Raw genomic sequence first — 27,191 nt, forward strand, 5'->3', positions numbered from 1 at the left:
GGTAGTGGCTCGGGTGGTTGTTGTCCTTGATGAACTTTTTGGCCTTCCTGTGACATTGGGTGCTGTAGGTGTCCTGGAGGGCAGGTAGTTTGCCCCCGGAGATGCGTTGGGCAGATCACACCACCCTCTGGAGTGCCCTGCGGTTGCGGGCAGTGCAGTTGCCGTACCAGGCGGTACAGAAGTGAAATTATAAAAACACAGAGACGAAAGAGTTCCTTTTATTCTTGGTACATTTCTTGGGGAAACCTTGGCATTCATGAATACGCGCCACTGGGTGAATGTGCTGCTAAAAAAGCAAAACCGAGCGAACATAAAGAACAAACCACTGTTCATGATTGCACTCGTTCGCAAAGAAGGCAAGGGTGATTAGAACTGTCAGATTAAGAATATAAGCGTTCTGAGCTTTGATCATTGCTGGGAGCAATATTTAGATGTTGACACGTAATTGATTTTCTTTACAAAATTTATATTTTGCACTATTCATTAGTTTTTCAAATTAGAAAAAAATGACGAGATCCGGACCTCGTTGTCCTCATATGTAGTTATGGCTATGAGAGCCCTTTATTGCAATAGAAGGCTCTGGTCCATAAACTATACAGACAGTCGGACCTATTTTATGAGGCAAGATTCTCTGACACAGATTAGAGACATGGTTCTGTGTCAGGTGATAAATTGTATAAACAATATAATATGTCATGTCATCTTATTACATGAATTTGCATTAAAAGATGGCTTGATGTCTGATAGGATGGTTATTGCTTGAAATACTATTTAAACAAAATTTCACCTTTATGGCTTGATCATGTTTGACAGAAGAATACCTTACATCAGTGGCTCCCAAACTTTTTATAGTCCCGTATCCCTTCATACATTCAACCTCCAGCTGCGTACCCCCTCTAGCACGAGGTCAGCGCACTCTCAGGGTATAACAACACAAGGCGAGATCCAGATGCAGACACAGGAGGCAGATGGTTTAAACTCTGATATTTATTATAACCCAAGGGGTAGGCAAAAGGCAGGTCGGGGAGGGGCAAGAGTTCATAGCCAGGGCAGAGTCAAAAACGGTACAGGGCGGCAGGCAGGCTCAAGGTCAGGGGCAGGCAGAGTGGTCAGGCAGGCAGGCTCAGAGTCAGGACAGGCAAGGGTCAGAACCAGGAGGACGAGAGAAAAAAACAGGAGCTAAGAGAAAAACACTGGTTAACTTGGTTGAACTGGCACAGACAGACAGAAAACACAGGTATAAATACACAGGGGATAATGGGGAAGATGGGTGACACCTGGAGGGGGGTGGAGACAAGCACAAAGACAGGGAAAACAGATCAGGGTGTGACACAGGGCCCAAATAATAATAACATGATAATAATGAGTAATGTTGCTCTTTATTTATCCATCTTACATATAAAACCTTATTGTTTCATGAAAAACGGTGAATAATTCACCACAGGTTCATGAGAAGGGTGTGCTTGAAAGGATGCACATAACTGCAATTTTGGGTTGTATTGGAGAGTCTCAGTCTTTAATCATTTTCCACACACAGTCTGTGCCTGTATTTAGTTTTCATGCTAGTGAGGGCCAAGAATCCACTCTCACATAGATAAGTGGTTGCAAAGGGCATCAGTGTCTTAACAGAGCTATTTGCCAAGCCAAGAACCTCTGAGCGCAGCCTTATCCAGAAAACTGGCAGTGGCTTCTGATTAAATTCAATTTTCACAGAACCGCTTGTTGCAATTTCCATGAGGCTCTCTTGTTCAGATATCAGTAAGTGGACTGGAGGCAGGATAACCAATCCAGTTGTTTGTGTCATCCGTTTCGGGAAAGTACCTGCGTAATTGCACACCCAGCTCACTCACTTTTTTAAAAACCTTTATTTAACTAGGCAAGTCAGTTAAGAACAAATTCTTATTTCCAATGACAGCCTAGGAAGAGTGGGTAAACTGCCTTGTTCAGGGGCAGATCAACAGATTTTCACTTTGTTGGCTCAGGGATTCAATCTTGCAACCTTTCGGTTACTAGTCCAACACTCTAACCACTAGGCTACCTGCCTCCCCAATTTGACATAGTCTATAAGCTTGAGTTAATTTGCACACAAAAAATCATACAACGATGACCTGTGTGTTGTCCTTGTTAATGCAGACAGAAAAGAGCTCCAACTTCTTAATTATTGTCCAGCACATTAAATATAGTTACGGAGACTCCCTGTAATCCTAGATTCAGATCATTCAGGCGAGAAAAAACATCACGCAGATAGGCCAATCGTGTGAGAAACTCGTCATCACTCAAGCGGTGAAAATTGCTGTGAAAATTATGGTAAGTAAAGAAAACTTTAAGCTTGTCTATCAATACATAAAAAATGTGTCAATACTTTGCCCCTTGATAGCCAGCGCACTTCTGTATGTTGTAAAAGCGTTACATGGTCGCTGCCCATATCATTGCATAATGCAGAAAATACACGAGAGTTCAGGGGCCTTGCTTTAACAAAGTTAACATTTTTCAAAACGTCTTTCAAGCTATCAGGCATTCCCTTGGTAGCAAAAGCCTCTTAGTGGATGCTGCAGTGTACCTAAGTGGCGCAGGGAGCAACTGCTTGCATTCGTGTTACCACGCCACTATCTCTCCCTGTCATGGCTTTAGTGCCATCAGTACAGATACCAACACATCTTGACCACCAAAGTCCATTTGATGTCACAAAGCTGTACAGTACTTTAGAAATATCCTCTCATGTTGTCCTGGTTTCCAGTGGTTTGCAGAAGAGGATGTCTTCCTTAATTGACCCCCCATAAACATAACGGACATATACCAGGAGCTGTGCCAGGCCTGCCACGTCTATTGACTCAACCAGCTGTAACGCATATAATTCACTGGCTTGTATGCGAAGCAGGAATTGTTTCAAAACATCTCCTGCCATGTCACTGATGCGTCATGAAATAGTCTTGTTTGATGAAGTCATTGTCTGTATAGTTTTTTTGGCCTTTTCCCCCAGCATTGTCCCAGCCATATCCGTGGCAGCAGGAAGAATTAAGTCCTCCACAACAGTATGGCGCTTGCCTATCCTAGCCACTCAGTAGCTCACCATATAAGATGCTTCTAACCCCTTCTTATTAATGGTATCTGTTGCTTTTATACGTCTTACTACTCGAAAGTCATCTTTATTCTCGCAAAAAAACTCCTGTGGCTTATTTTTAAAATTGTCATGTATACGTCTGAGCAAGAGTGAAAGTTTCCCTCGAGAGAGTAATGGTTAATGTGATTGGATGTTAATGATTTGACTAGGCTACCTGTATCTGACATTGTGTTGTTTTTTCGCTGAACACTAGAGGGTTTCATTTTATTTTTGGCAGTGAAATGAGGCTACTCAGGCGAGAAAAAAAACTCACCCAAATGTATAGCCCCGTTGGAAAATATAAATGTACAGTTAGAAAATGTGAAGAAAAAAAAGAAAACAAATATATATATATATTTTTTTTAAATGTGAATCACATTTTTATTTGGCGTACCCCAGTTTGGGAATACCTGCCTTACATCATCTTATATAATGAACATTAACAGCAACCTTCTGGTATATCTGCTTAGTACAACATTTAACAGTGTCACATGTTATGTAAATATATGTTTATTTTTTACATGAAAATAGATACATGAATATACAAGGCATAGACAGTTAGTGCAAACTTGGAACTATTTTGGCATGAAGATTGAGAAGACTACTACTCCAGTCTCATTTTCAGTTAATTTATCACCTGATTTACTTGACAAAAGGAACATATAAATAGGTGGTCCATCAGACCAACCCGTCAAATGGCCTACTCCATGAAGTTTGCACTGGTGTCTAAAAAACTCTAATTTGCTCAAAACATATTTTGGGTACCCTTAAGTGTGTGTATATTACTGTATTTATACGTGGGATATTGTTTTTCAACAAGAAAAGTTGATTTTTTTTAAATAGCTGGAGTGCGCCTTTAAAAAGGGGAGGGGAACTAAAACTAAACACAGTCAATGAGTGCAAATATATGTGAGGTCTGCTTTACTGTATCATAGAAAAATATGCTGCAGACCTTGACCTAGTCAGGTCTGCAGCTTGACCTAAAGTATGCTGCAGACCTTGACCTAGTCAGGTCTGCAGCTTGACCTAAAGTATGCTGCAGACCTTGACCTAGTCAGGTCTGCAGCTTGACCTAAAGTATGCTGCAGACCTTGACCTAGTCAGGTCTGCAGCTTGACCTAAAGTATGCTGCAGACCTTGACCTAGTCAGGTCTGCAGCTTGACCAAAAATATGCTGCAGACCTTGACCTAGTCAGGTCTGCAGCTTGACCTAAAGTATGCTGCAGACCTTGACCTAGTCAGGTCTGCAGCTTGACCTAAAATATGCTGCAGACCTTGACCTAGTCAGGTCTGCAGCTTGACCTAAAATATGCTGCAGACCTTGACCTAGTCAGAAATGTTGCAAATGCAGATTATTGGCTTATATAATAACGGTTTAAGGCATTTATTGAAAAAATAATATTATATTAACAATACAAATAAATGAATGACGTATGCCATTATATAAATACATATTTTTATGTAGACAGCGGCAGTATTCCAGTGGCGCATTTTCAATTCTCAAGTCCAGTTATGTTTGTTTTTCCATATTGGTGGTCCATTACTCCGCAGCAGGCCATGTCTTTTGAGGACTAGTGGGGCTTCGAGTCTTGGTCGTCCCCTGAAAGAAATATACCAATGTTTTCAGCCTGATAGTAATAAAACAGGGCAAAAATCACAATGAACAGTAATAAACTGGAGGGAAAAAATACATGGTGCTTTATAGAATATGCTCTATGGGTCACTACTGCTACACATGTCAAGACAGGATCTTTCAACTAGCAGCCGACATACCACACCCAAACTAAACATTGGAGTGTAGCCGAAGCGCTAAAATTACACACTTCAAATAGTAGCAACATTGCGCATGACACAGATATGTTGTGAGTGCGACCTATACTGGATTCAAAGTCTAACTGGCTGTTTGTCATATAAAAAAAGGCAGGCCCCTCGGCCTCCAGACCAGAGTCTGGGGAACTCACAGCTGTCTGGGCTTTGGCGTAGTTCATGTGTGCGTAAAGCAGCACAGCTGTGTCATTGTGAGAGGCCTCCAGGGCGATGGACAGAGCATTACTGCCGTCCTAGAGAGGGAGGAACACGAAAGGGAGAGCAGGCTTAGCTATAAATCCTCTGAGGCGGGATACACATAGCACTCCTGCCCATTCATAGCCACAACACACAGTTTAGGAAGATTAATAAGCTATATGCCAGAACGTAATTAGAAATAATTTGTAGACGCAAATTGACTTGAAAATCTATGGCAAGACCTGAAAATGGTTGTCTAGCAATAATCAACAACCAATTTGACAGAGCTTGAAGAATTTTGAAAAGAATAATGGGCAAATGTTGCACAATCCAGGCATGGAAAGCTCTCAAGAGACATAACCAGAAAGACTCAAAGCTGTAATCGCTGTGAATACTTTGACCTTTCTGTATTTAATTTCCCCAAATTTCTAAAAATATGTTTTCATTTTGTCATTATGGGGTATTGTGTGTAGATGGGTGAGATTTCTTTTTATTTAATCAATTTTGAATTCAGGCTGTAACGCAACAAAATGAGGAATAAGTCAAGGGGTATGAATACTTTCTGATTAGAGTATTCAACCCCCTGAGTCAATAGATGTTAGAATCCCCTTTGGCAGCGATTACAGCGGTGAGTCCTTCTCTAAGAGCTTGGCACACCTTGATTGTACAATATTTGCACATTATTCTATTTTGAATTTTTCAAGCTCTGTCAACTTGGTTATTGATCATTGCTAGAAAGCCATTTTCAAGTCTTGCCATAGATTTTCAAGCTGATTTAAGTCAAAACTGTAACTAGGCCACTCAGAAACATTCAGTGTTAACTTGGTAAGCATCTCCAGTGTGTATTTGGCCCTGTGTTTTAGGTTATTGTCCTGCTGAAAGGTGAATTTGTCTCCCAGTGTCTGTTGGAAAGCAGACTGAACCAGATTTTCCTCTAGGATTTTGCCTGTGCTTAGCTCTAATCTATTTATTTTTATCCTAGTCCTTGCCAATGACAAGCATATTCATGATGAACATGATGCAGCCACCACCATACTTGAAAATATGAAGAGTAGTGCTCAGTGATGTGATGTGTTGGATTTGCCCAAACATAACATTTTGTATTCAGGACATAACGTTAATTTCTTTGCCACATTTTAGTGCCTAATTGCAAACAGGACGCATGTTTTGTAATATTTTTTATTCTGTACAGGCTTCCTTCTTTTCACTCTGTCATTTAAGTTGGTATTGTGGAGTAACTACAATGTTGTTCATCGTCAGTTTTCTCCTATCACATCCACTCTGTAACTGTTTTAAAATCCCCATTGGCCTGATGCCTGTATCCTTGTAGTGACTGGGTATATTGATACACCATCCAAAGTGTAATTAATAACTTCACCATGCTCAAAGGGATATTCAATGTCTGATATTTGTTTTTACCCATCTACCAATAGGTGCCCTTCTTTCCGAGGCATTGGAAAAACTCCCTGGTCTTGAGGGTTGAATCTGTGTTTGACATTCACTGCTCAAATTAGGGTTTTTACAGATAATTGTATGGGTGGGGTACAGAGATGACGTAGTCATTCAAAAATCTGGTTAAACACTATTAATTGCACACAGAGTGAGTCCATGCAACTTATTATGTTAAGTTATTTAGGCGTACCATTACAAAGGGGTTAAATACTTAACATTTCTGCTCTTCATTTTATTTTAGTACTTTTACCCCTTTTTCTCCCCAATAGGTAGTTACAGTCTTGTCCCATCACTGCAAGCCCCCTACGGACTTGGGAGAGGCAAAGGTCGAGAGCCATGCTTCCTCTGAAACACGACCCTGCCAAGCCGCACTGCTTCTTAACACACTGCTCGCTTAACATCATGGTCACCTAATAATCCCCAGTTTACAATTGGCTCATTCATCCCCCCTCACCCCTGTAACTATTCCCCAGGTCGTTGCTGCAAATGAGAACGTGTTCTCAGTCAACTTACCTGGTAAAATAACGGTAAAATAAAATAAATAAAATAAAAAACATGGAAGCCATCCGCACCAATGTGTCTGAGGAAACATCGTCCCGCAGGCAACCGAGGTCAGCTTGCAGGCACCTAGCCCACCACAAGGAGTCGCTAGAGCACGATGGGACAAGGAAATCTCGGCCAGCCAAACCCTCACCTAAACTGGTCGACGCTGGACCAATTGCGCGCCACCTCATGGGTCTCCCGGTCACGGCTGGCTGTGACACATATTGGGATCGAACCCGGGTCTGTTGTGACGCTTCAAGCACTACGATGCAGTGCCTTAGACCACTGCGCCACTTGAGAGGCCTTCTGCTTTTCATTTGTTATTCATTTGTCAACATTTCTAAAAACATGATTCCACTTTGACATTATGGGGTCTGTAGGCCAATGACACAAAATCTCAATGTAATCCGTTCTAAATTCAGGCTGTAACACCATTTTTGGGGGAAAAAGTCAAGGGGTGTGAATACTTTCTGAAGGCACAGTATATATATATATATTGTCCTCAGAAAACTTGGGGCACCAAATAAAATCACTTGCGGGCCAAATTTGGCCAATGGGCTGCCAGTTGGGGAACACTGGTATATTGTCTATGTGAGGTGTGGCCACTCTTAACCTTTCAGGAGCCTCTACCCCGGGCCTGGGAGCACCCCCCACCCCCCCCCACACTGATTAACATCGCTAGCATAGCGTCACAATTAAATAGTAGCATCTAAATATCATTAAATCACAAGTCCAAGACACCTAATGAAAGATACAGATCCTGTGAATAAAGCCACCATTTCAGATTTTTAAAATGTTTTACATGGAAGACACAATATGTAAATCTATTAGCTAAACACGTTAGCAAAAATCACCATTTTTCTTTGTCCACCATTTTCTCTCAACACCAGTAGCTATCACCAATTCGGCTAAACTAAGATATTGATAGCCACTAACCAAGAAAAAACCTCATCAGATGACAGTCTGATAACATATTTATGGTATAGGATAGGTTTTGTTAGAAAAATGTGCATATTTCAGGTATAAATCATAGTTTGCCATTGCAGCCAGCATCACAAATCTCACCAAAGCTCCTAGAATTACTACAGAGAGCAACGTGTATTACCAATTTACTCATCATAAAACATTTCTTAAAAATACACAGCACATAGCAATGGAAAGACACAGATCTTGTGAATTCAGACAACATTTCAGATTTTCTAAGTGTTTTACGGCGAAAACACAATAAATCGTTATATTAGCATACCACATATGCAAACGTTACCAGAGCATTGATTCTAGCCAAAGAGAGCGATAATGTAATCATCGCCAAAATATATTAATTTTTTCACTAACCTTCTCAGAATTCTTCAGATGACACTCCTGTAACATCATATTACAACATACATATAGAGTTTGTTCGAAAATGTGCATATTTAGCCACCAAAATCATGGTTAGACAATGACAAAAGTAGCTCAGCTGGTCAGAAAATGTCCTGCACCATATTAGACAGTGATCTAGTCTTATACATAAATACTCATAAACTTGACTAAAAAATACAGGGTGGACAGCGATTGATAGACAATTTAATTCTTAATACAATCGCGGAATTACATTTTTTAAATTATCCTTACTTTTCAATACAGGTTGCGCCAAGCGAAGCTATAGCAAACAAAATGGCGGCATAAGCGTTTAACATTTTTCGACAGAAACACGATTTATCATCATAAATTGTTCTTACTATGAGCTGTTCTCCCATCAGAATCTTGGACAATGAATCCTTTCTTTGGTCTAATCTTCTTTTGGTCGAAAGATGTCCACTTGTCCGTCGAAATGCCCACTAACGTACGACCGGGACCCCGAAACGTGCCCGGAGCTTCAAAGTCTATTACAAAGCAATGCCTCAAAATCGCACTAAACGGATATAAATTGATATAAAACGGTTTAAATTAACTACCTTATGATGTTTCTAACACCTATAACGAGTAAAAAGATGACCGACGCTATATTACTGGCTAAACCAAGGCTTGGAAAAAGGCCAGTCAGATATCCTTCTTGCGTTGAGCGCAGTGTCCAAAGGAACGCTACTTCCGGTATTTGGTGATTTATAGAGCCAATGATTGCGCAATCAACTCCATTCAAATTGTCACCACTTACTGACATCTAGAGGAAGGCGTGGGCAGTGTTTGTATCCTCATAGGATTTACAGTGGCTTTAAAACTGATCTGGAACCAGAGGCCAAGAGGTCTGAAAACTCACTCACTGGGAGGAAAAGTGCTGTAGAATGAGTTCTGTTCCACTCAGAGACATAATTCAAACGGCTATAGAGTGTTTTCTATCCAATAATAACAATAATATGCATATTGTACGAGCAAGAATTGAGTACTAGGCAGTTTAATCTGTAGAGAAAATTATGCTAATGCGAAACAGCACCCCCTATAGTTGCAAGAAGTTTTAAGGATCTGCCCCTTTTTTTAAAATTTTCACCTAAAATGACATACCCAAATCTAACTGCCTGTAGCTCAGGACCTGAAGCAAGGATATGCATATTCGTGATACCATTTGAAAGGAAACACATTGAAGTTTGTGGAGAATATAACACATCAGATCTGGTAAAAGATAATACAAAGAAAAAAGCACATGTTCTTTTAATATTTTTTTTGTTCCATCATCTTTCAATTGCAAGAGAAAGGACACAATGTATTATTCCAGCCCAGACGCAATTTAGTTTTTGGCCACAAGATGGCAGCAGTGTGTGTGTGCAAAGATGTAGACTGATCCAATGAACCATTGAATTTCTGTTCAAGATTTTATATCAAGACTGCCCAAATGTGCCTAATTGGTTTATTAATACATTTTCAAGTTCATAACTGCACTCTCCTCAAACAATAGAATGGTATTATTTCACTGTAATAGCTACTGTAAATTGGACAGTGCAGTTAGATTAACAAGAATTTAAGCTTTCTGCCAATATCAGATACAGTGGGGCAAAAAAGTATTTAGTCAGCCACCAATTGTGCAAGTTCTCCCACTTAAAAATATGAGAGAGGCCTGTAATTTTCATCATAGGTACACTTCAACCATGACAGACAAAATGAGAAAAAAAATCCAGAAAAATCACATTGTAGGATTTTTTATAAATTTATTTGGAAATTATGGTGGAAAATAAGTATTTGGTCACCTACAAACAAGCAAGATTTCTGGCTCTCACAGACCTGTAACTTCTTCTTTAAGAGGCTCCTCTGTCCTCCACTCGTTACCTGTATTAATGGCACCTGTTTGAATTTGTTATCAGTATAAAAGACACCTGTCCACAACCTCAAACAGTCACACTCCAAACTCCACTATGGCCAAGACCAAAGAGCTGTCAAAGGACACCAGAAACAAAAGTGTAGACCTGCACCAGGCTGGGAAGACTGAATCTGCAATAGGTAAGCAGCTTGGTTTGAAGAAATCAACTGTGGGAGCAATTATTAGGAAATGGAAGACATACAAGACCACTGATAATCTCCCTCGATCTGGGGCTCCACGCAAGATCTCACCCCGTGGGGTCAAAATGATCACAAGAGCGGTGAGCAAAAATCCCAGAACCACACGGGGGGACCTAGTGAATGACCTGCAGAGAGCTGGGACCAAAGTAACAAAGCCTCCCATCAGTAACACACTACGCCGCCAGGGACTCAAATCCTGCAGTGCCAGACGTGTCCTCCTGCTTAAGCCAGTACATGTCCAGGCCCGTCTGAAGTTTGCTAGAGAGCATTTGGATGATCCAGAAGAAGATTGGGAGAATGTCATATGGTCAGATGAAACCAAAATATAACTTTTTGGTAAAAACTCAACTCCTCGTGTTTGGAGGACAAAGATTGCTGAATTGCATCCAAAGAACACCATACCTACTGTGAAGCATGGGGGTGGAAACATCATGCTTTGGGGCTGTTTTTCTGCAAAGGGACCAGGACGACTGATCCGTGTAAAGGAAAGAATGAATGGGGCCATGTATCGTGAGATTTTGAGTGAAAACCTCCTTCCATCAGCAAGGGCATTGAAGATGAAACGTGGCTGGGTCTTTCAGCATGACAATGATCCTAAACACACCGCTCGGGCAACGAAGGAGTGGCTTCGTAAGAAGCATTTCAAGGTCCTGGAGTGGCCTAGCCAATCTCCAGATCTCAACCCCATAGAAAATCTTTGGAGGGAGTTGAAAGTCCATGTTGCCCAGCAACAGCCCCAAAACATCACTGCTCTAGAGGAGATCTGCATGGAGGAATGGGCCAAAATACCAGCAACAGTGTGTGAAAACCTTGTGAAGACTTACAGAAAACGTTTGACCTCTGTCATTGCCAACAAAGGGTATATAACAAAGTATTGAGATAAACTTTTGTTATTGACCAAATACTTATTTTCCACCATCATTTCCAAATAAATTCATAAAAAATCCTACAATGTGATTTTCTGGATTTTTTCTCCTCATTTTGTCTGTCATAGTTGAAGTGTACCTATGATGAAAATTACAGGCCTCCCTCATCTTTTTAAGTGGGAGAACTTGCACAATTGGTGGCTGACTAAATACTTTTTTGCCCCACTGTATGTCTATGTCCTGGTAAAAAAAAATGTTACATACAAGCTCATGCCATTCGCATTAACCTCTACGTTAGCGCAACCGTCCCGCGGGGGACCCACCGATCCTTTAGAGGTTTTAAACTGCTGGGCTGGTGTGGGTACAGGCTTTTCTTCTAGGCAGCTAAGCAACACACCAACTAAATGAAGCTGGAATCAGGCTGGAACAAAACCATGCACCCACACTGGCCCTTGAGGTTGCCCACCCCCGCTCTAGGTTACACACCAGTAAAGTGTTAACCCACATCTCTGTCTGTCTCCCAGTCCTCAACAATTAGCTGTAACCAATTGTCACAGGGTTGGGGGAAAAAAGCATGTTCCCAAATACTTTCCCAGCCCCTCTCAGTCCAGCTGTGTCCTACTGAAACCCAATCCATGTGCTGTACGGCTAACACATTTTTCCCCAGATATGAGTTTGGACTGGAGGTTCAAAGTAGTCTGAGAAAAATGTATTATAAAGTCATACTGTAGAAAAACACTTGGTGTATAGATTATAAAATGATTCTCTCTTATTGTGAAAATAAAAGTGTTCATACAAACAAGAATTTATAAAATAAATAAATTGAGTATGTGTTTTTGTATTCACTTCTTGGGTGCATCTCAATAATCAATTGTGGTTTCCTCCCCTGCTCTCCTGTCCTTCATCTGCAGCTCTGATGTTAAGATGGGAAATATCGCTAAAGCCTATCAGAGCACTTGCTTTGATCTGCTTAGTTTTTTCAGTTCAGCGTGAAACGGAAAAGAAGTAGAGAATGAGGAAAGTGGACAGGAAGAGGAAGCCAGGTAAGCATATCAAGAAACACTCTGTGAGTGTACAGGGTAAACAGACAGACAGACAGCAAAGGAACTCACATTGTCCACAATGGAGATGTCACAGCCCGGCTGGTCCAGGAGCAGTGAGACAATCTCGGCGCGGCCGTGCTCGCTGGCGCACATGAGCGCCGTGGAGCCTTCGTCATCCTGCACGTTCACGTCAGCCCCGCAGTCTAGCAACGCCCGCACCATCTCCTGCCGTCCATGGCTAACAGCTAGCATCAGCCCCGTCTGGCCAGCCTAAACACAACTTAGCCCAGTTAGCATAGTGTTAGCGAAACACACATAAGCAGTACTGACTGAGGGGATAGACTGGATGTGAAGTGATTGAGAAGGACTTGCCTGGCTGGCCTTGGCGTTGACGTTGCCCTGACTGAAGAGCTTCCTGACCACCACCATGTCATCCTCCTCTTTCACAGCTGAGAGGGCCGCCAGCATGATCGCAGTGTAGCCTGCCTTGTTCTGCTTATCTACACAACACATGCCTGCACAGAGCACACACACACACCTTATTGAAACCCCGCGGCATGGCATAACTAATGTAATTTTATGCCTGTAGTTAAACCATAAATAACCAACCTTCTGAAGATTCATTATAATAGGCCCTCTTCACTAAGGTCATAAACCTTGACCCTAACACAACTTCCCAAAGACAAGTGAGGACTCCTCACTCAAACTAACCCGTGTCCAGCAGTAGCCCCACCACGGTGAAATTGGAGTGGGAGACGCTGTAGTGCAAGGCTGTGTTGCCATTGCCATCAGTCATGTTGACGACGTGGGCCAGCAAGGCAGAGGACACCTCTGTGAGGGCCATCAGGTAGTCTGAGACACGGGGCGGCTGGGCCAGCTTGGCACTGGAGATGCGGAACCATTCCAGCTGCACAGTGTGAGTGCTGGAGATCTATAGGACAAGACAAGGGAGAAGAAGAGAGGACGTGGGATAAGATCAAGGATGGAATACTACTACATAAAGGTTATCATACTAACATGATTATAAACACTTCAAGTCATGGAACTTTAAAATATCACTCTTAATACTGAGAGGGAACACTTGAGAGATTATGTGCATTTTGGGGAAAAACTAGCCGGAAATTGTAAAGGAAATGTAAGATTTCCAGGATATTATCAAACAGAGAAATTAGAGGCATGCTGAAACCCACCACTTCTTTACTCTTCAGTGTTTTGACATCATCATTCAGATGGTTCTTCAAAATGAGACAAGCTTCACGCATTTTTGCACTCAGCTCAAACCTAGGACAAAGGATTACTGCAATTAGATGTGGAAGTTATCTATGGGTTGTGACAAACGGGGATCTAACACTTGTGCAGTTAGCCAATGGATGAGGCTCCTATATAAAGTATTCAACTCATTTTTGTAAACATCTTGGCTATAATTCCTCAGCAATATTATACACATGCATAGCTTCACAGATGATAATGTTGCGAAATAACTTTGACTGCAGTAATATTAGGGTTTCATATGTTAATTCAGGACTGATTTGCTCCAATTACTTTGACATTTATGCAAACTTTTACAAATTCAGGCTACCTATAGGCTACAAACCAAAATAAAGGATTCAAGTTTTACTACCAACAGACTTCTTTCGAGGAAAGCAAACTATCAACAAAATATGAAAATTCTGTTAATTATCCCTTTAAAATTATGTTGAATATCCATTTACATTTTTTACAGTGCATTCAGGAAGTATTCACACTCCTTGACTTTTCCAGATTTTGTTGTTGTACAGCCTGATTTTTTTTGTCATTGTCCTACACATAATACCCCATTAATGTCAAAGTGGAATTATGTTTTTAAAAAATTTAACAAATTAATTCTAAGTGAAAAGCTGAAATGTCTTGAGTCAATATGTATGTTACGGCAAGACTAAATAAGTTCAGGAGTAAAAATGTGCTTAACAAGTCACATATGTTGCATGGACTCACTTTGTGTGCAATAATAGTGTTTAACATGATTTTTGAATCTCTGTACCAGACATACAATTATCTGAAATGCAGGGCAATGAATTTCAAACAGATTCAACCACAAAGACCAGGGAGGTTTTCCAATGCCTCACAAAGAAGGGCACCTATTGGTAGATGGGTAAAAAAAAAAAATTAAAAGCAGACATTGAATATCCCTTTAAGCATGGTGAAGTTATTAATTACACTTTGGATGGTGTATACACCCAGTCACTACAAAGATACAGGCGTCCTTCCTAACTCAGTGGCCTGAGAGGAAGGAAACCGCTTAGGGATTTCACCATGTGGTCAATGATGACTTTAAAACAGTTACAGAGTTCAATGGCTGTGATAGGAGAACACTTAAGATAGATCAACAACATTGTAAAAACTCCACAATACTTACCTAATTGACAGCATGAAAATAACAATGCCTGTACAGAATAACAACATCCTGAGACCAAGGCCATGGAGGAGTACACAGAGGACTCTCTGGCTGCTGTGAGCATTCGTCCTTCTGCCTTCTCTGCCAGCGCAGGGTTCTTCTTCGTGGAAAAAAAGGACAAGACCCTGCGTCCATGTATCGACTACCGGGGCCTCAATGACACCACTCCTCGACTTTCAAACCTCTCCAGGGGGCAACCATGGAGTGGAAGACGGCCTTCAACACAGCTAGTGGACACTATGAGTACCTGGTCATGCCGTTTGGACGCTCCCGCAGTGTTCCATGCCCTGGTCACCGATGTGCTCCGTGACATGTTGAATCGATTTGTGTTTGTCTACCTCGACGACATCCTTGTTTCTCCTGTTCTGCTCAAGAACACGTTCTCCATGTCCGACAAGTCCTTCAGCGCCTCCTGAGAACCAGTTGTTCGTGAAAGCAGAGAAGTGCGAATTCACCGCTCCACTATCTCCTTTCTGGGATACGTCACCGCTGAAGGGAATGTTCAGATAGATCATGAAAAGGTGAGAGAGGTGGTGGATTTGGGATTTCTACCGCCGCTTCATTCGGGGCTACAGCACCCTGGCTGCTCCCCTCTCTGCACTCACTTCTCCCAAGGTGCCGTTCACATGGTACCCAGCTGTTGACATGGCGTTTTTGGACCTTACGCATCGGTTTACTACAGCCCCCATCCTCATCCATCCAGACCCGTCCCGTCAGTTCGTGGTTGAGGTCGAGGCTTCTGACGTTGTAGTGGGGTCTGTCCTGTCTTAGCGGTCTGCCCAGGACCAAAAGCTGTATCTCTGTGCCTTCATGTCCCATCGTCTCAACCCCACTGAGAGAAACTACGACGTAGGAAATCGGGAACTTCTGACTGTCAAGATGGCGTTGGAGGAGTGGAGGCACTGGCTGGAAGGGGCAGAACATCCATTTTTGGTGTGGACCGACCATAAGAATTTAGAATATCTTCGTATCGCCAAGCGCCTTAACTATAGGCAGGCCCGTTGGGCTCTGCTATTCACCAGGTTCAACTTCACCATCTCCTACTGCCCAGGGTCCAAGAATGTGAAGCCGGACGCTCTCTCTCACCTGTATAGTCCCGTTGCCACACCTTCTGACTCTGAGATCATCCTCCCTACCTCATGTCTTGCAGCTACAGTTGTCTGGGGTATCGAGAGCCAGGTTCGCAAGGCACAACATTCCCAGCCGGACCCTAGGGGGGCCCGGCTAACCGGATGCTTGTCCCTAATTTGGTCCGATCTCAGGTGCTGGAATGGGCTCATTCCTCCAAGCTCACCTGCCATCCCGGCTCCCGTCGAACCCTGGCCTTCCTCCGACAACGCTTCTGGTGGCGCACTAAGGTTCCTGATGTCTCAGCCTTCGTCGCCGCATGCACGGTGTGTGCTTAGAATAAGCCTCCGCGGCAAGCTCCGGCTGGCCTCCTTCAGCCACTCCCTGTTCCTCTGGTCCCATATATCCCTGGATTTTGTCACTGGGCTTCCTCCATCTGATGGAAACACCACTATCCTGACAGTAGTGGATAGGTTCTCTAAAGCCACCCATTTCATCCCTCTCCCCAAGTTACCTTCAGCCAAGGAGACGGCCTAGCTCATGGTGCAGCACGTCTTCCGAATCCATGGAGTCTCTGTCGACATTGTGTCTGATTGTGGACCTCAAATCTCGTCCCGATTCTGGAAGGCGCTCTGCACCCTCATTGGGTCGTCGGCCAGCCTGTCCTCCGGGTTTCATCCCCAGTCCATCGGCCAGTCGGAACATGCCAATCAAGACCTGGAGACGACGCTTAGGTGCCTTGTCTCGACCAACCCCACCACCTGGAGCCGGCAACTTGTGTGGGTGGAGTACGCCCGGAACACTCTTCACTGCTCGGCCACTGGGCTCTCGCCCATCGAGTCAATAGGGTATCAGCCCCTGCTCTTCCCAGAGCAAGAAGAAGAGATCATCATACCCTCGGCCCAGATGTTCGTCCGCCGCTGTCGGCGTACCTAGAAGAGAGCTCGGTCTGCTCTTCTCGAGACCACCTCCAGGTATTGTCGACAAGACGACCCCCACCGGACTCCAGCTCCCCGCTATCGTCTCGGGCAGAGGGTATGGCTGCCCACTGCTGTTTATCTTCTGTTGCCCCGTACCCTCCATATACATCCCACTTTCATGTGTCCAGGATTAAGCACTTGTCTCACAGCTCTTTGTCTCCAAGCCCACCCCTCCTCCCCGTCTCATCGACAGCCATCCGCCCTACACGGGGAGACGCATACTGAGTGTTTGACATAGGGGCAGGGTTTTCCAATACCTGGTTGACTGGGAGGGTTATGGCCCGGAGGAGAGGTGCTGGGTCCCCACTAAGGACATCCTGGACCCGGTCCTCATTGCCGACTGTCAACACATGCACCCCGGTCAACCATGTATGCGCCCAGGTAGCACACCAGGTGGCGCCCCTAGAGGGGGGTACTGTCACACCTTGATCTGTTTTACCTGTCTTTGTGCTTGTCTCCACCCCCTTCCAGGTGTCGCCCATCTTCCCCATTATCCCCAGTGAATTTATACCTGTTCTCTGTTTGTCTGTTGCCAGTTCGTCTTGTCTCGTCAAGCCTACCAGCGTGTTTTTCCGTGCTCCTGTTTTCCTAGTCTCCGTTTTCTAGCCATCCCAGTTCCGGCCTATTCTGCCTGCCCTGACACTGAGCCCGCTTGCCTGACCATTCAGCCTGCCCTGACCTTGAGCCTGCTTGCCGCCCTGTACCCTTCGGACTCTGATCTGGTTAACTTCTTGAGAATACAGGGGGTGCTGTTTTCGCATTAGCATAATTTCCTCTACAGATTAAACTGCCTCTTATTCAATTATTGCTCTTATGCATACAATTAATACCATTGGATAGAAAACAATCTATAGTTTCTAAAACCGTTTCAATTTTGTCTCTGAGTGAAACAGAAGTCATTTGACAGCACTTTCCCTGACCAAGAAGAAGAATGCAAGATTCAACGCTCTGCCTATATATGGTCACGCCACCTATGACCCGAAACACACTTCATTCGTCTTCCTCTGGGTGTCAAGAGGACGTCAGAGGAGAAATGTTTTGTTTATCTTGTACTGACGTGAAATAAGACCTATTTCTTTGGCGTGACCGACAACTTCCGGTTCTCTGAATCGCGCGATTTGGAGGTGCGATTGTCTACTGTTTTGCTGCCGTTACGGATGAAAACTATCTCCGTCTCGAAGTTTGTTTGATACATGTGACCATATCATCGTAATGTATGTTTTTTCAATATAGTTTAATCAGATTATTTGAATTTTTTCGGGAGTTTTGCCGTGTTCCGTTCTGTGACTTTTTTTACTTTGGCCAGTCGACCAGTACATATGCTAAATGAAGAGGGAAAGTTGCCATTATGAATGGATTGAACGACTCATCAGGACTAAGGACACCTTGATCAACATTCTGATGAAAGATCAGCAATAGTAAGACCCAATTTACGATGTTATTTCATATATCTGTCGTGCATGTGAACTGGTCGTGGGCGCCCAGCTGGTTCTGGCTGGCGTGGCTATGCTAATTTAGCGCTACATTTTGTTTTCGCTATAAAACATTTAATAAATCAGAAATATTGTTTGGATTCACCAGATGTTGGGCTTTCAATATCTGTACGCTGTGTATTTTTTCTGAAATGTTTTAAGATAAGTAATTAGTTATATGACGTTGGTCTCTGTAATTGTTCTGGCTGCGTCGGCACTATTTCAGATTGCAGCTGCAATGTAGAACTGTGATTTATACCTGAAAAATGCACATTTTTCAAAAAAAAACTATGCTATACCATAAATATGTTATCAGACTGTCATCTTATGAAGTTGTTTCTTGGTTAGTGGCTATATATTTTTTTATTTAGTCAAATTAGTGATAGCTACTGACGCAGGAAAAAACTGTTGGAGTAAAAAAATTGTCTTTTGCTAACGTGTTTAGCTAATAGATTTACATATTGTGTCTTCCCTGTAAAACATTTAAAAAATCTGAAATGGTGGCTTTATTCACAAGATCTGTATCTTTCATTAGGTGTCTTGGACTTGTGATTTAATGATATTTAGATGCTACTATTTAATTGTGACGCTATGCTAGCGATGCTAATCAGTGTGGGGGGGGGGGGGGTGGGGGTGCTCCCGGATCCGGGGTAGAGGCTCGTTAGAGGTTAATGAACTTCTGCATGTCCTCAACCTGCCTATTGCCTGCCCCTTGTATTTTAATAAATATGAGAGACTCTAACCATCTGCCTCCTGTGTCTGCATCTGGGTCTCGCCCTGTGTAGTTATAATTCCAAAACATGCATCCTGTTTGCAACAAGGCACTAAAGTAATACTGCAAAAAATTTGGCCTGAATAAGTGTTATGTTTGGGGCATATCCAATACAACACATTACTGAGTACCACTCTCCATATTTTCAAGCATAGTGGTAGCTGCATCATGATATGGGTATGTTTGTAATCGTTGAGGAAAACCTGGTTCAGTCTGCTTTCCATCAGACACCGGGAGATGAACAGTGCATGGGTAAAATCACCAGGGAAGCCAATCCAGAACAAAAAAAGCCATATTACAACCTATGTGTTGTGATAATTGCATTGTTTGCTCTATAACCTGTTAGTTCATATGCCTTGACATCGTGATATATAGGCCTAAGGCCGAGACAATAAGACGACACAGTGGCAGAATAAATTCAACCACACATGAATTCAACCACACAAGCAAGATAATGTTTCCGACATTTCGGACTATTAAACAACTATTAATTTAGAACCACGGAGATTTACCGCAAGTCGCAAAGAAAACAGGAGCTGCCGCCACTATTCCAGCATGTAACGATGTTCGTCTGAGGAAGAAGGAGTAGATCAAGGTGCAGCGTGGTACGTGTTCATGATTTTTAATAAAGCTGAACACTAGAACAAAAAATAACAAAGCGGAACAAACGAAACAGTTCTGTCTGGTTCAGACACACAAAACAGAAAACAACTACCCACAAAACACAGGTGGGAAAAGGATACCTAAGTATGGTTCTCAATCAGAGACAACGATAGACAGCTGCCTCTGATTGAGAACCACACCAACTTGGTCATTTCCCTGACGACGTTTGTGACAGAACTACCCACCACAAACGGACCAAGCAGCGTCTTGGACATGGACATGGGAGGACATCCTGAATGGGAAAGGATCCTGGACGTGGGAGGAGATCCTGGCGGGAAAGGATCGCATGCCGTGGGAGCAGGTGGAAGCAGTGAGGAAGGCGGAGGCAGCGAGTAAAAGGGCCCAGGATTACACAGGGTCACGGCTGGCACGAAAGACCAAAATGTGGGGTGGCACACGAGGAGATTGGCTGAGTCAGGTTGGAGACCTGAGCCAACTCTGCGTGCTTACCGTAGGGAGCGTAGTACTGGTCAGGCACTGTGTTATGCGGTGGAGAGCACGGTGTCTCCAGTGCGCGTTCACAGCCTGGTGCGCTACATTCCAGCTCCCCGCATCGGCCGGGCTAGAGCCAGCCAGGACGGATGGTGCCGGCTCAGCGCATCTGGCCGCCAGTGCGTCTCTACAACCCAGGATATCCTGCACCGGCTCTGCGCACTGTGTCTCCGGTGCGCCTGCACAGCCCAGTGCGTCCTGTGCTAGCGCCCCACATTTGCCGGGCGAAAGTAAACATCCAGCCAGGACGGGTTGTGCCAGCTCTACGCTTGAGACCCCCAGTGTGCCTCCACGGCCCAGTGTATCCGGTGCCTGCCCCACGCACCAGGCCTCCAGTGTGTCTCTCCAGCCCGGTGTGTCCTGTGCCTGCTTCGCGGACCAGGCCTCCTGTGTGTCTCCCCAGCTTGGTGAGTCCTGTGCATGCTGCACGAACGAAGCCTCCAGTGATGATCCATGGCACAAACTCTCCAGTGGTGATCCATGGCACGAAGCCTCCAGTGATGATCCATGGCCCGAAGCCTCCAGTGATGATCCATGGCACGAAGCCTCCAGTGATGATCCATGGCACGAGGCCTCGTTTCTCTTGGCATTTATGAATACATGCCACTGGAGATGAATTCACCTTTCAGCAGGACAATAATTTAAAACACAAGGCCTAAACTATACTGGAGTTGCTTACCAAAAAGACAGTGAACGTTCCTAAGTGGCCTAGTTACAGTTTTAACTTAAATCTGCTTGACAATCTATGGCAAGACCTGAAAATGGTTGTCTACCTATTTGTCAGAGCTTTAAGAATTTGTTAAAGAATAATGGGAAAATATTGCATACTCCAGGTATGGAAAGCTCTAAGAGATTTTGCCAGATAGACTCACAGCTGTAATCGCTGCCAAAGGTGATTCTACTGTATTGACTCAGGGAGTTGAATACTTATCTAATTAAGATATATTAGTGTTTGATTTAGAATTTTTTTACAAATATTTGAATTTTTCTTACACTTTGACATGACAGAGTATTTTGTGTAGATCGTTGAAAAAATAAAATAAAATGCAATCCCTTTGAATCCCACTTTGTCAAGGGATCAAGGGATGTGAATACTTTCTGAAGGCACTGTATCTGCCACCACTGAGTTCTATGAGCTGTAGTCATAATCAAGCATACTTCTCTTTCACTGTATCTGGAATCTCCTCAGTGGCTCCAGTCCCTGCTGCTAAGGCCACATCATCACTATCGGTGTCATCCATATTCATGTTCCTCTCCTCATCGGAGGTCTCCTCCAGAGCGGCCGCTGCATCTTCATCATCACTACCGTCTGAGCAATCACCTACTTCACTGCCACCTGAGGAACTCCCCTCTTCCTCATCATCGTCCTCCTCTTCACTAGATGTCGACTCATACCTGGACAGAAGCACATGTCTAGTTTGTTATCTTTAAGATTGGTCATAATTTCCTTCAAATATGGCCCGTGTATTGTCAGTGTAATGTGCTATTTGACACATTCATTGATGGCAAAAGCGCCACTTACCCCCCGTTGAGAATGCCAACAAACTGCAAGCTTTTCTTGCCGCTGCTGCGTGATTCACTGGAACTACTCCCATCCTTCTTCTTCATGATTGATTTCAACATACCTATGGCCACAACGGATGTGGCGAGTGACCCAACCAGTATGCTAGTACATTGAATTCTATATTACTTTTCTACCTGCTTTATTAGTGTGGGGGAATCATTTATCTTCTATATGAAGTACTACTGTAATACAGTTAAATAAATACACTTGGCACTCACTTCCAACCATTGTTGCAGTTGTTGGAGATCTGGGCGGCATTTCCTCCTCTTTCACTTCCTTTCCTTCGGGTAAACTGACCGTCTCCTTGCCAGGGTTGACCTTGTACTCCGCGATGGTCGTCTGTCTCCTCTTCAGCGCAGTGACTGGAGCTTTCTGTTCTATGTCCTCCTCCTTGTACAGATTCTCCCATTGACTTCCAGTGCTGACCAGTACTACTGGGGTTGATTCCGCTTCTGCAGGGCTCTCCACAGAGTCAGTCTGAGTGCTCTGGTCGTAATATCCGGCTCTCAAATCCTCACCTACACATGCGTCAACCACCTCAGGACAACAGGAGACTGCAACATTCTGTAAAGCTGGTGTGGACATTGTAGAGGCTTCAGTCCCCACTTTGGCATGGGCAGAGTCTGGTTTGGCAAGGACCCCCTTTTCGGACGTTGCCTTGGGCTTCCTTTCATTCTCCTGGGCTTTGAGCGCCGCCAGGTCCTCGTCAGCCTGGCCAAGTCGCCCCTCCAGAACCGAGATGGACTCCTGCTGGAACTTGATGTTGTCCTGTAGGGTGTCGATCTCCCTCTGGGCATCGCTGCTTAGCCCCAGCTGGGATTCCATCACCCAAACCGAGGACTCCTCTGTCTCCACTACAGCCTGCACCCCCTCCTCGCGGATGGCCGGCGCCTCCGTGGCCACTCCTTTCTCGCAGACGTCCATCTGCGGCGTGCCCTCTGAGGCGTCCTTGGTGCCCAGGCTGTAGTAGAAGACCCCAGCATCCAGCAACATGTCGTCCCCGATGGCCACAGACTTCTTCTCCACAACCTTTTCCGGAACTTTCTCAGAATGTGCTCCATTTTTTTCTGTCTTGCCTTCGAACTTCTCTGTCAGCTTTCTGAGGTCCCCTAATTTACTGGGACTCTTTGGACATCTGGGACTCTTAGGGGATAAAATAGGACGTTCCTGACTCCGTGTGCCTGCGTCCAACGTGGTGGTATTAGTACTGCTGTCTACTGTTGTAGCCTGTTGTTGGGCCACCAAGGTCTTCTTCTCCTGCAGTGCCAGCAGGAGCATGTCTTTCTCAGCCCGTAGCTTGGCCACCTCTCTTTCCAGCACTGGGACACCCTTTACTCGCTCCTCCATCTCCTTCAGTTGCTTCAGGGCAGTGGCCATTTGTTCTCTCACCGTCTGCAATTGGCTGGGGGGCAGAGTAGCCATTCCGGTGCTAGAGGCCGGGGTGCTCTTACCGGAGGTGTGGGGACTGGGTCTGTGCAGGCTACTCTGAGATGGGCTGGGAGATGCAGAGGACAGGTGCAAAGGCTGGCCATCCACGCTGGCTGCTGCACTAGCTGGGGTGGCATGGGTAGGGGCAGTTCTGGGGTTTTGCTTTGGTGGGTCTGAGAGCTGGAAACGGGTGCCATTTTGGTGCTGATGGCTCTGCTCCTGCTGCAGTCTCAGGCTGGTCTCCAGGAGGGTCCTCTCTACTCTGGGGTTACGTAGTGGAGGTGGTGGTGGCACTTTGGCGCCGGCTGAGAGAGGAGGGCTGAGGACAGATAGCGAGTACAGGGGTTGCCCCTCACTGGGAGCAGAGCCAATGCGATTCCGTGGGGGCGGGGGAGGGGGCACTCGACCATCTTCGCTGGCGGGCGAGGAGAGGGACTCTGTGGAGGTCCAGCCGCTGGCGCGTCCCCCCACACTCGGGCTCCGCTGGGAGACTTTGACCCCCCGGGATGACCTGCGGGAGTTGATGGGTGCCCGTCTGACGTGGTGGCCGCTTTCTATTTCCTCCACATACTTGAGGAAGTCCAGGTCCAGCTGGAAGCCATACGGTGTCTGGACCGAATAAGAACCCTGTTGATCCGCCTCTTCCTGACTGGAGTATAGAAACGGTGCGCCCAGATCTGCAAGCCGCAATAAAACATTATAATAACAGGTAGCAATTAGACTATATCCATAATTTGTTAACACATAATGACTTGGTAAATACCAGCTGGAACTGAACGTCTAATGAAGTGAATAGTGGTGAAATGTGCTTACCAGGCAGCTTTGGGTTGACCTGCACAGACTGAGTCATGGTTGTGGACTGACACCTTTCAGCAGAAGCCCCCTGAGAATCTACTCACAACCTGGGCAGAGAATGGACACACAGACTCAGATACCTGTGTACTGTATGTGTGTTTCTGAGGATAGTTTTCAGACCCCTTGACTTTTTACACATTTTGTTATGTTACAGCCTTATTCTAAAAAGGAAATATCACATTTACATAAGTATTCAGTTTGGCACACCTGTATTTGGGGAGTTTCTCCCATTCTTCTCTGCAGATTCTCTCAAGTTCTGTACAGGTTGGATGGGGAGCATCGCTGCACAGCAATTTTCAGGTCTCTCCAGAGATGTTCGATCGGGTTCAAGTCCAGGCTCTGGCTGGGCAACTCAAGGACATTCAGAGACTTGTCCCAAAGCCACTCGTGCGTTGTCTTGGCTGTGTGCTTAGGGTCGGAGCAGGTTTTCATCAAGGATCTCTCTGTACTTTGCTCTGTTCATCTTTCCCTCATACCTGACTAGTCTCCCAGTCCCTGCCGCCAAAAAAACATCTCCACAGCATGACGCTGCCACCACTATGCTTCACCTTAGGGATGGTGCCAGGTTTCCTCCAGATGTGATGCTTGACATTCAGGCCCGTTTGGGGAGTTTCTCTCATTCTTCTCTGCAGATCCTCTCAAGTTCTGTACAGGTTGGATGGGGAGCATCGCTGCACAGCTATTTTCAGGTCTCTCCAGAGACGTTAGATCGGGTTCAAGTCCAGGCTCTGGCTGGGCGACTCAAGGACATTCAGAGACTTGTCCCGAAGCCCCTCGTGTGTTGTCTTGGCTGTGTGCTTAGGGTCGGAGCAGGTTTTCATCAAGGATCTCTCTGTACTTTGCTCCGTTCCTCTTTCCCTCAATCCTGACTAGTCTCCCAGTCAATGCCGCTGAAAAACATTTCCACAGCATGACGCTGCCACCACCATGCTTCACCTTAGGGATGGTGCCAGGTTTCCTCCAGATGTGACGCTTGGCATTCAGGCCAAACAGCTCAATCTTAATTTCATCAGACCAGAGAATCTTGTTTCTCATGGTCTGAGAGTCTTTAGGATGATCAATGGGAAAATGATGCACCTGAGCTCAATTTCAAGTCTCATAGCAAAGGGTCTCAATACTTATGTAAATAAGGTGTTCCTGTTTTTTTAATTTTTTTATTTGCAACCATTTCTAAAAAACTGTTTTTGCTTTGTCATTATGGGGTTTTGTATGTAGATTGAGGATGAAAATGTTTTATTTAATCAATTTAAAGAATAAGGCTGTAACGTAACAAAATGTGGAAAAAGTCAAGGGGTCTAAATACTTTCCTAATGAACTGTACATACAGTGGGGAGAACAAGTATTAGATACAATGACGATTTTGCAGGTTTTCCTACTTACAAAGCATGTAGAGGTCTGTAATTTTTATCATAGGTACACTTCAACTGTGAGGGACAGAATCTAAAACAAAAATCCAGAAAATCACATTGTATGATTTTTAAGTAATTAATTTGCATTTTATTGCATGACATAAGTATTTGATCACCTACCAACCAGTAAGAATTCCGGCTCTCACATACCTGTTAGTTTTTTTTCAGTCATGGCCAAAAGTTTTGAGAATAACACAAATATTAATTTTCACAAAGTCTGCTGCCTCAGTTTGTATGATGTCAATTTGCATATACTCCAGAATGTTATGAAGAGTGATCAGATGAAATGCAATTAATTGCAAAGTCCCTCTTTGTCATGCAAATGAACTGAATCCCAAAAACATTTACACTGCATTTCATCCCTGCCACAAAAGGACCAGCTGACATCATGTCAGTGATTCTCTCGTTAACACAGGTGTGAGTATTGACGAGGACAAGGCTGGAGATCACTCTGTCATGCTGATTGAGTTCGAATAACAAACTGGATGCTTCAAAAGGAGGGTGGTGCTTGGAATCATTGTTCTTCCTCTGTCAACCATGGTTACCTGCAAGGAAACACGTGCCGTCATCATTGCTTTGCAAAAAAAGGGCTTCACAGGCAAGGATATTGCTGCCAGTAAGATTGCACCTAAATCAACCATTTATTGGATCATCAAGAACTTCAAGGAGAGCGGTTCAATTGTTGTGAAGAAGGTTTCAGGGCGCCCAAGAAAGTTCAGTAAGCGCCAGGACCGTTTCCAGAAGTTGATTCAGCTGCGGGATCGGGGTACCACCAGTACAAAGCTTGCTCAGGAATGGCAGCCGGCAGGTGTGAGTGCATCTGCACGCACAGTGAGGCGAAGACTTTTGGAGGATGGCCTGGTGTCAAGAAGGGCAGCAAAGAAGCCACTTCTCTCCAGGAAAAACATCAGGGACAGACTGATATTCTGCAAACGGTACAGGGATCGGACTGCTGAGGACAGGGTAAATTCATTTTCTCTGATAAATCCCCTTTCCGATTGTTTGGGGCATCAGGAAAAAAGCTTGTCAAGAGAAGACAAGGTGAGCGCTACCATCAGTCCTGTGTCATGCCAACAGTAAAGCATCCTGAGACCATTCATGTGTGGGGTTGCTTCTCAGCCAAGGGAGTGGGCTCATTCACAATTTTGCCTAAGAACACAGCCATGAATAAAGAATGGTACCAACACATCCTCCGAGAGCAACTTCTCCCAACCATCCAGGAACAGTTTGGTGACGAACAATGCCTTTTCCAGCATGATGGAGTACCTTGCAATAAGGCAAAAGTGATAACTAAGTGGCTCGGGGGAACAGAACATCGATATTTTGGGTCCATGGCCAGGAAACTCCCCAGACCTTAATCCCATTGAGAACTTGTGGTCAATCCCCAAGAGGCGGGTGGACAAACAAAACCCCACAAATTCTGACAAACTCCAAGCATTGATTATGCAAGAATGGGCTGCCATCAGTCAGGATGTGGCCCAGAAGTTAATTGACAACATGCCAGGGCAGATTGCAGAGGTCTTGAAAAAGAAGGGTCAACACTGCAAATATTGACTCTTTGAATCAACTTCATGT

General features: G+C 44.5%; 1 protein-coding gene across 3 annotated transcripts in view; it reads right to left on the reverse strand.

The window, feature by feature from the left end:
- Positions 1-1,360: 1,360 nt before the first annotated feature.
- The window catches only part of LOC129867339 (KN motif and ankyrin repeat domain-containing protein 2-like), a 43,719-nt gene continuing 17,888 nt past the window's right edge, over positions 1,361-27,191 (reverse strand). For 2 of the 3 annotated variants that reach the window (XM_055940676.1, XM_055940678.1), the window contains exons 2-11: positions 24,166-24,254; positions 22,143-24,029; positions 21,883-21,985; positions 21,519-21,755; positions 13,670-13,760; positions 13,191-13,410; positions 12,852-12,994; positions 12,549-12,749; positions 5,062-5,160; positions 1,361-4,700 (exon numbers count right to left, since the gene is read on the reverse strand). In XM_055940676.1, the coding sequence (XP_055796651.1) occupies positions 4,641-4,700; positions 5,062-5,160; positions 12,549-12,749; positions 12,852-12,994; positions 13,191-13,410; positions 13,670-13,760; positions 21,519-21,755; positions 21,883-21,985; positions 22,143-24,029; positions 24,166-24,202 (3,078 nt within the window). In that variant the 5' untranslated portion in view covers positions 24,203-24,254 and the 3' untranslated portion in view covers positions 1,361-4,640. Of the gene's footprint in view, positions 4,701-5,061; positions 5,161-12,548; positions 12,750-12,851; positions 12,995-13,190; positions 13,411-13,669; positions 13,761-21,518; positions 21,756-21,882; positions 21,986-22,142; positions 24,030-24,165; positions 24,255-25,587; positions 25,648-27,191 lie in introns of all 3 variants that reach the window. The other variant, XM_055940677.1, reaches the window with a different exon arrangement.

The sequence above is a fragment of the Salvelinus fontinalis genome, chromosome 12, assembly GCF_029448725.1.
Source record: "Salvelinus fontinalis isolate EN_2023a chromosome 12, ASM2944872v1, whole genome shotgun sequence".
Classification (NCBI taxonomy): domain Eukaryota; kingdom Metazoa; phylum Chordata; class Actinopteri; order Salmoniformes; family Salmonidae; genus Salvelinus; species Salvelinus fontinalis.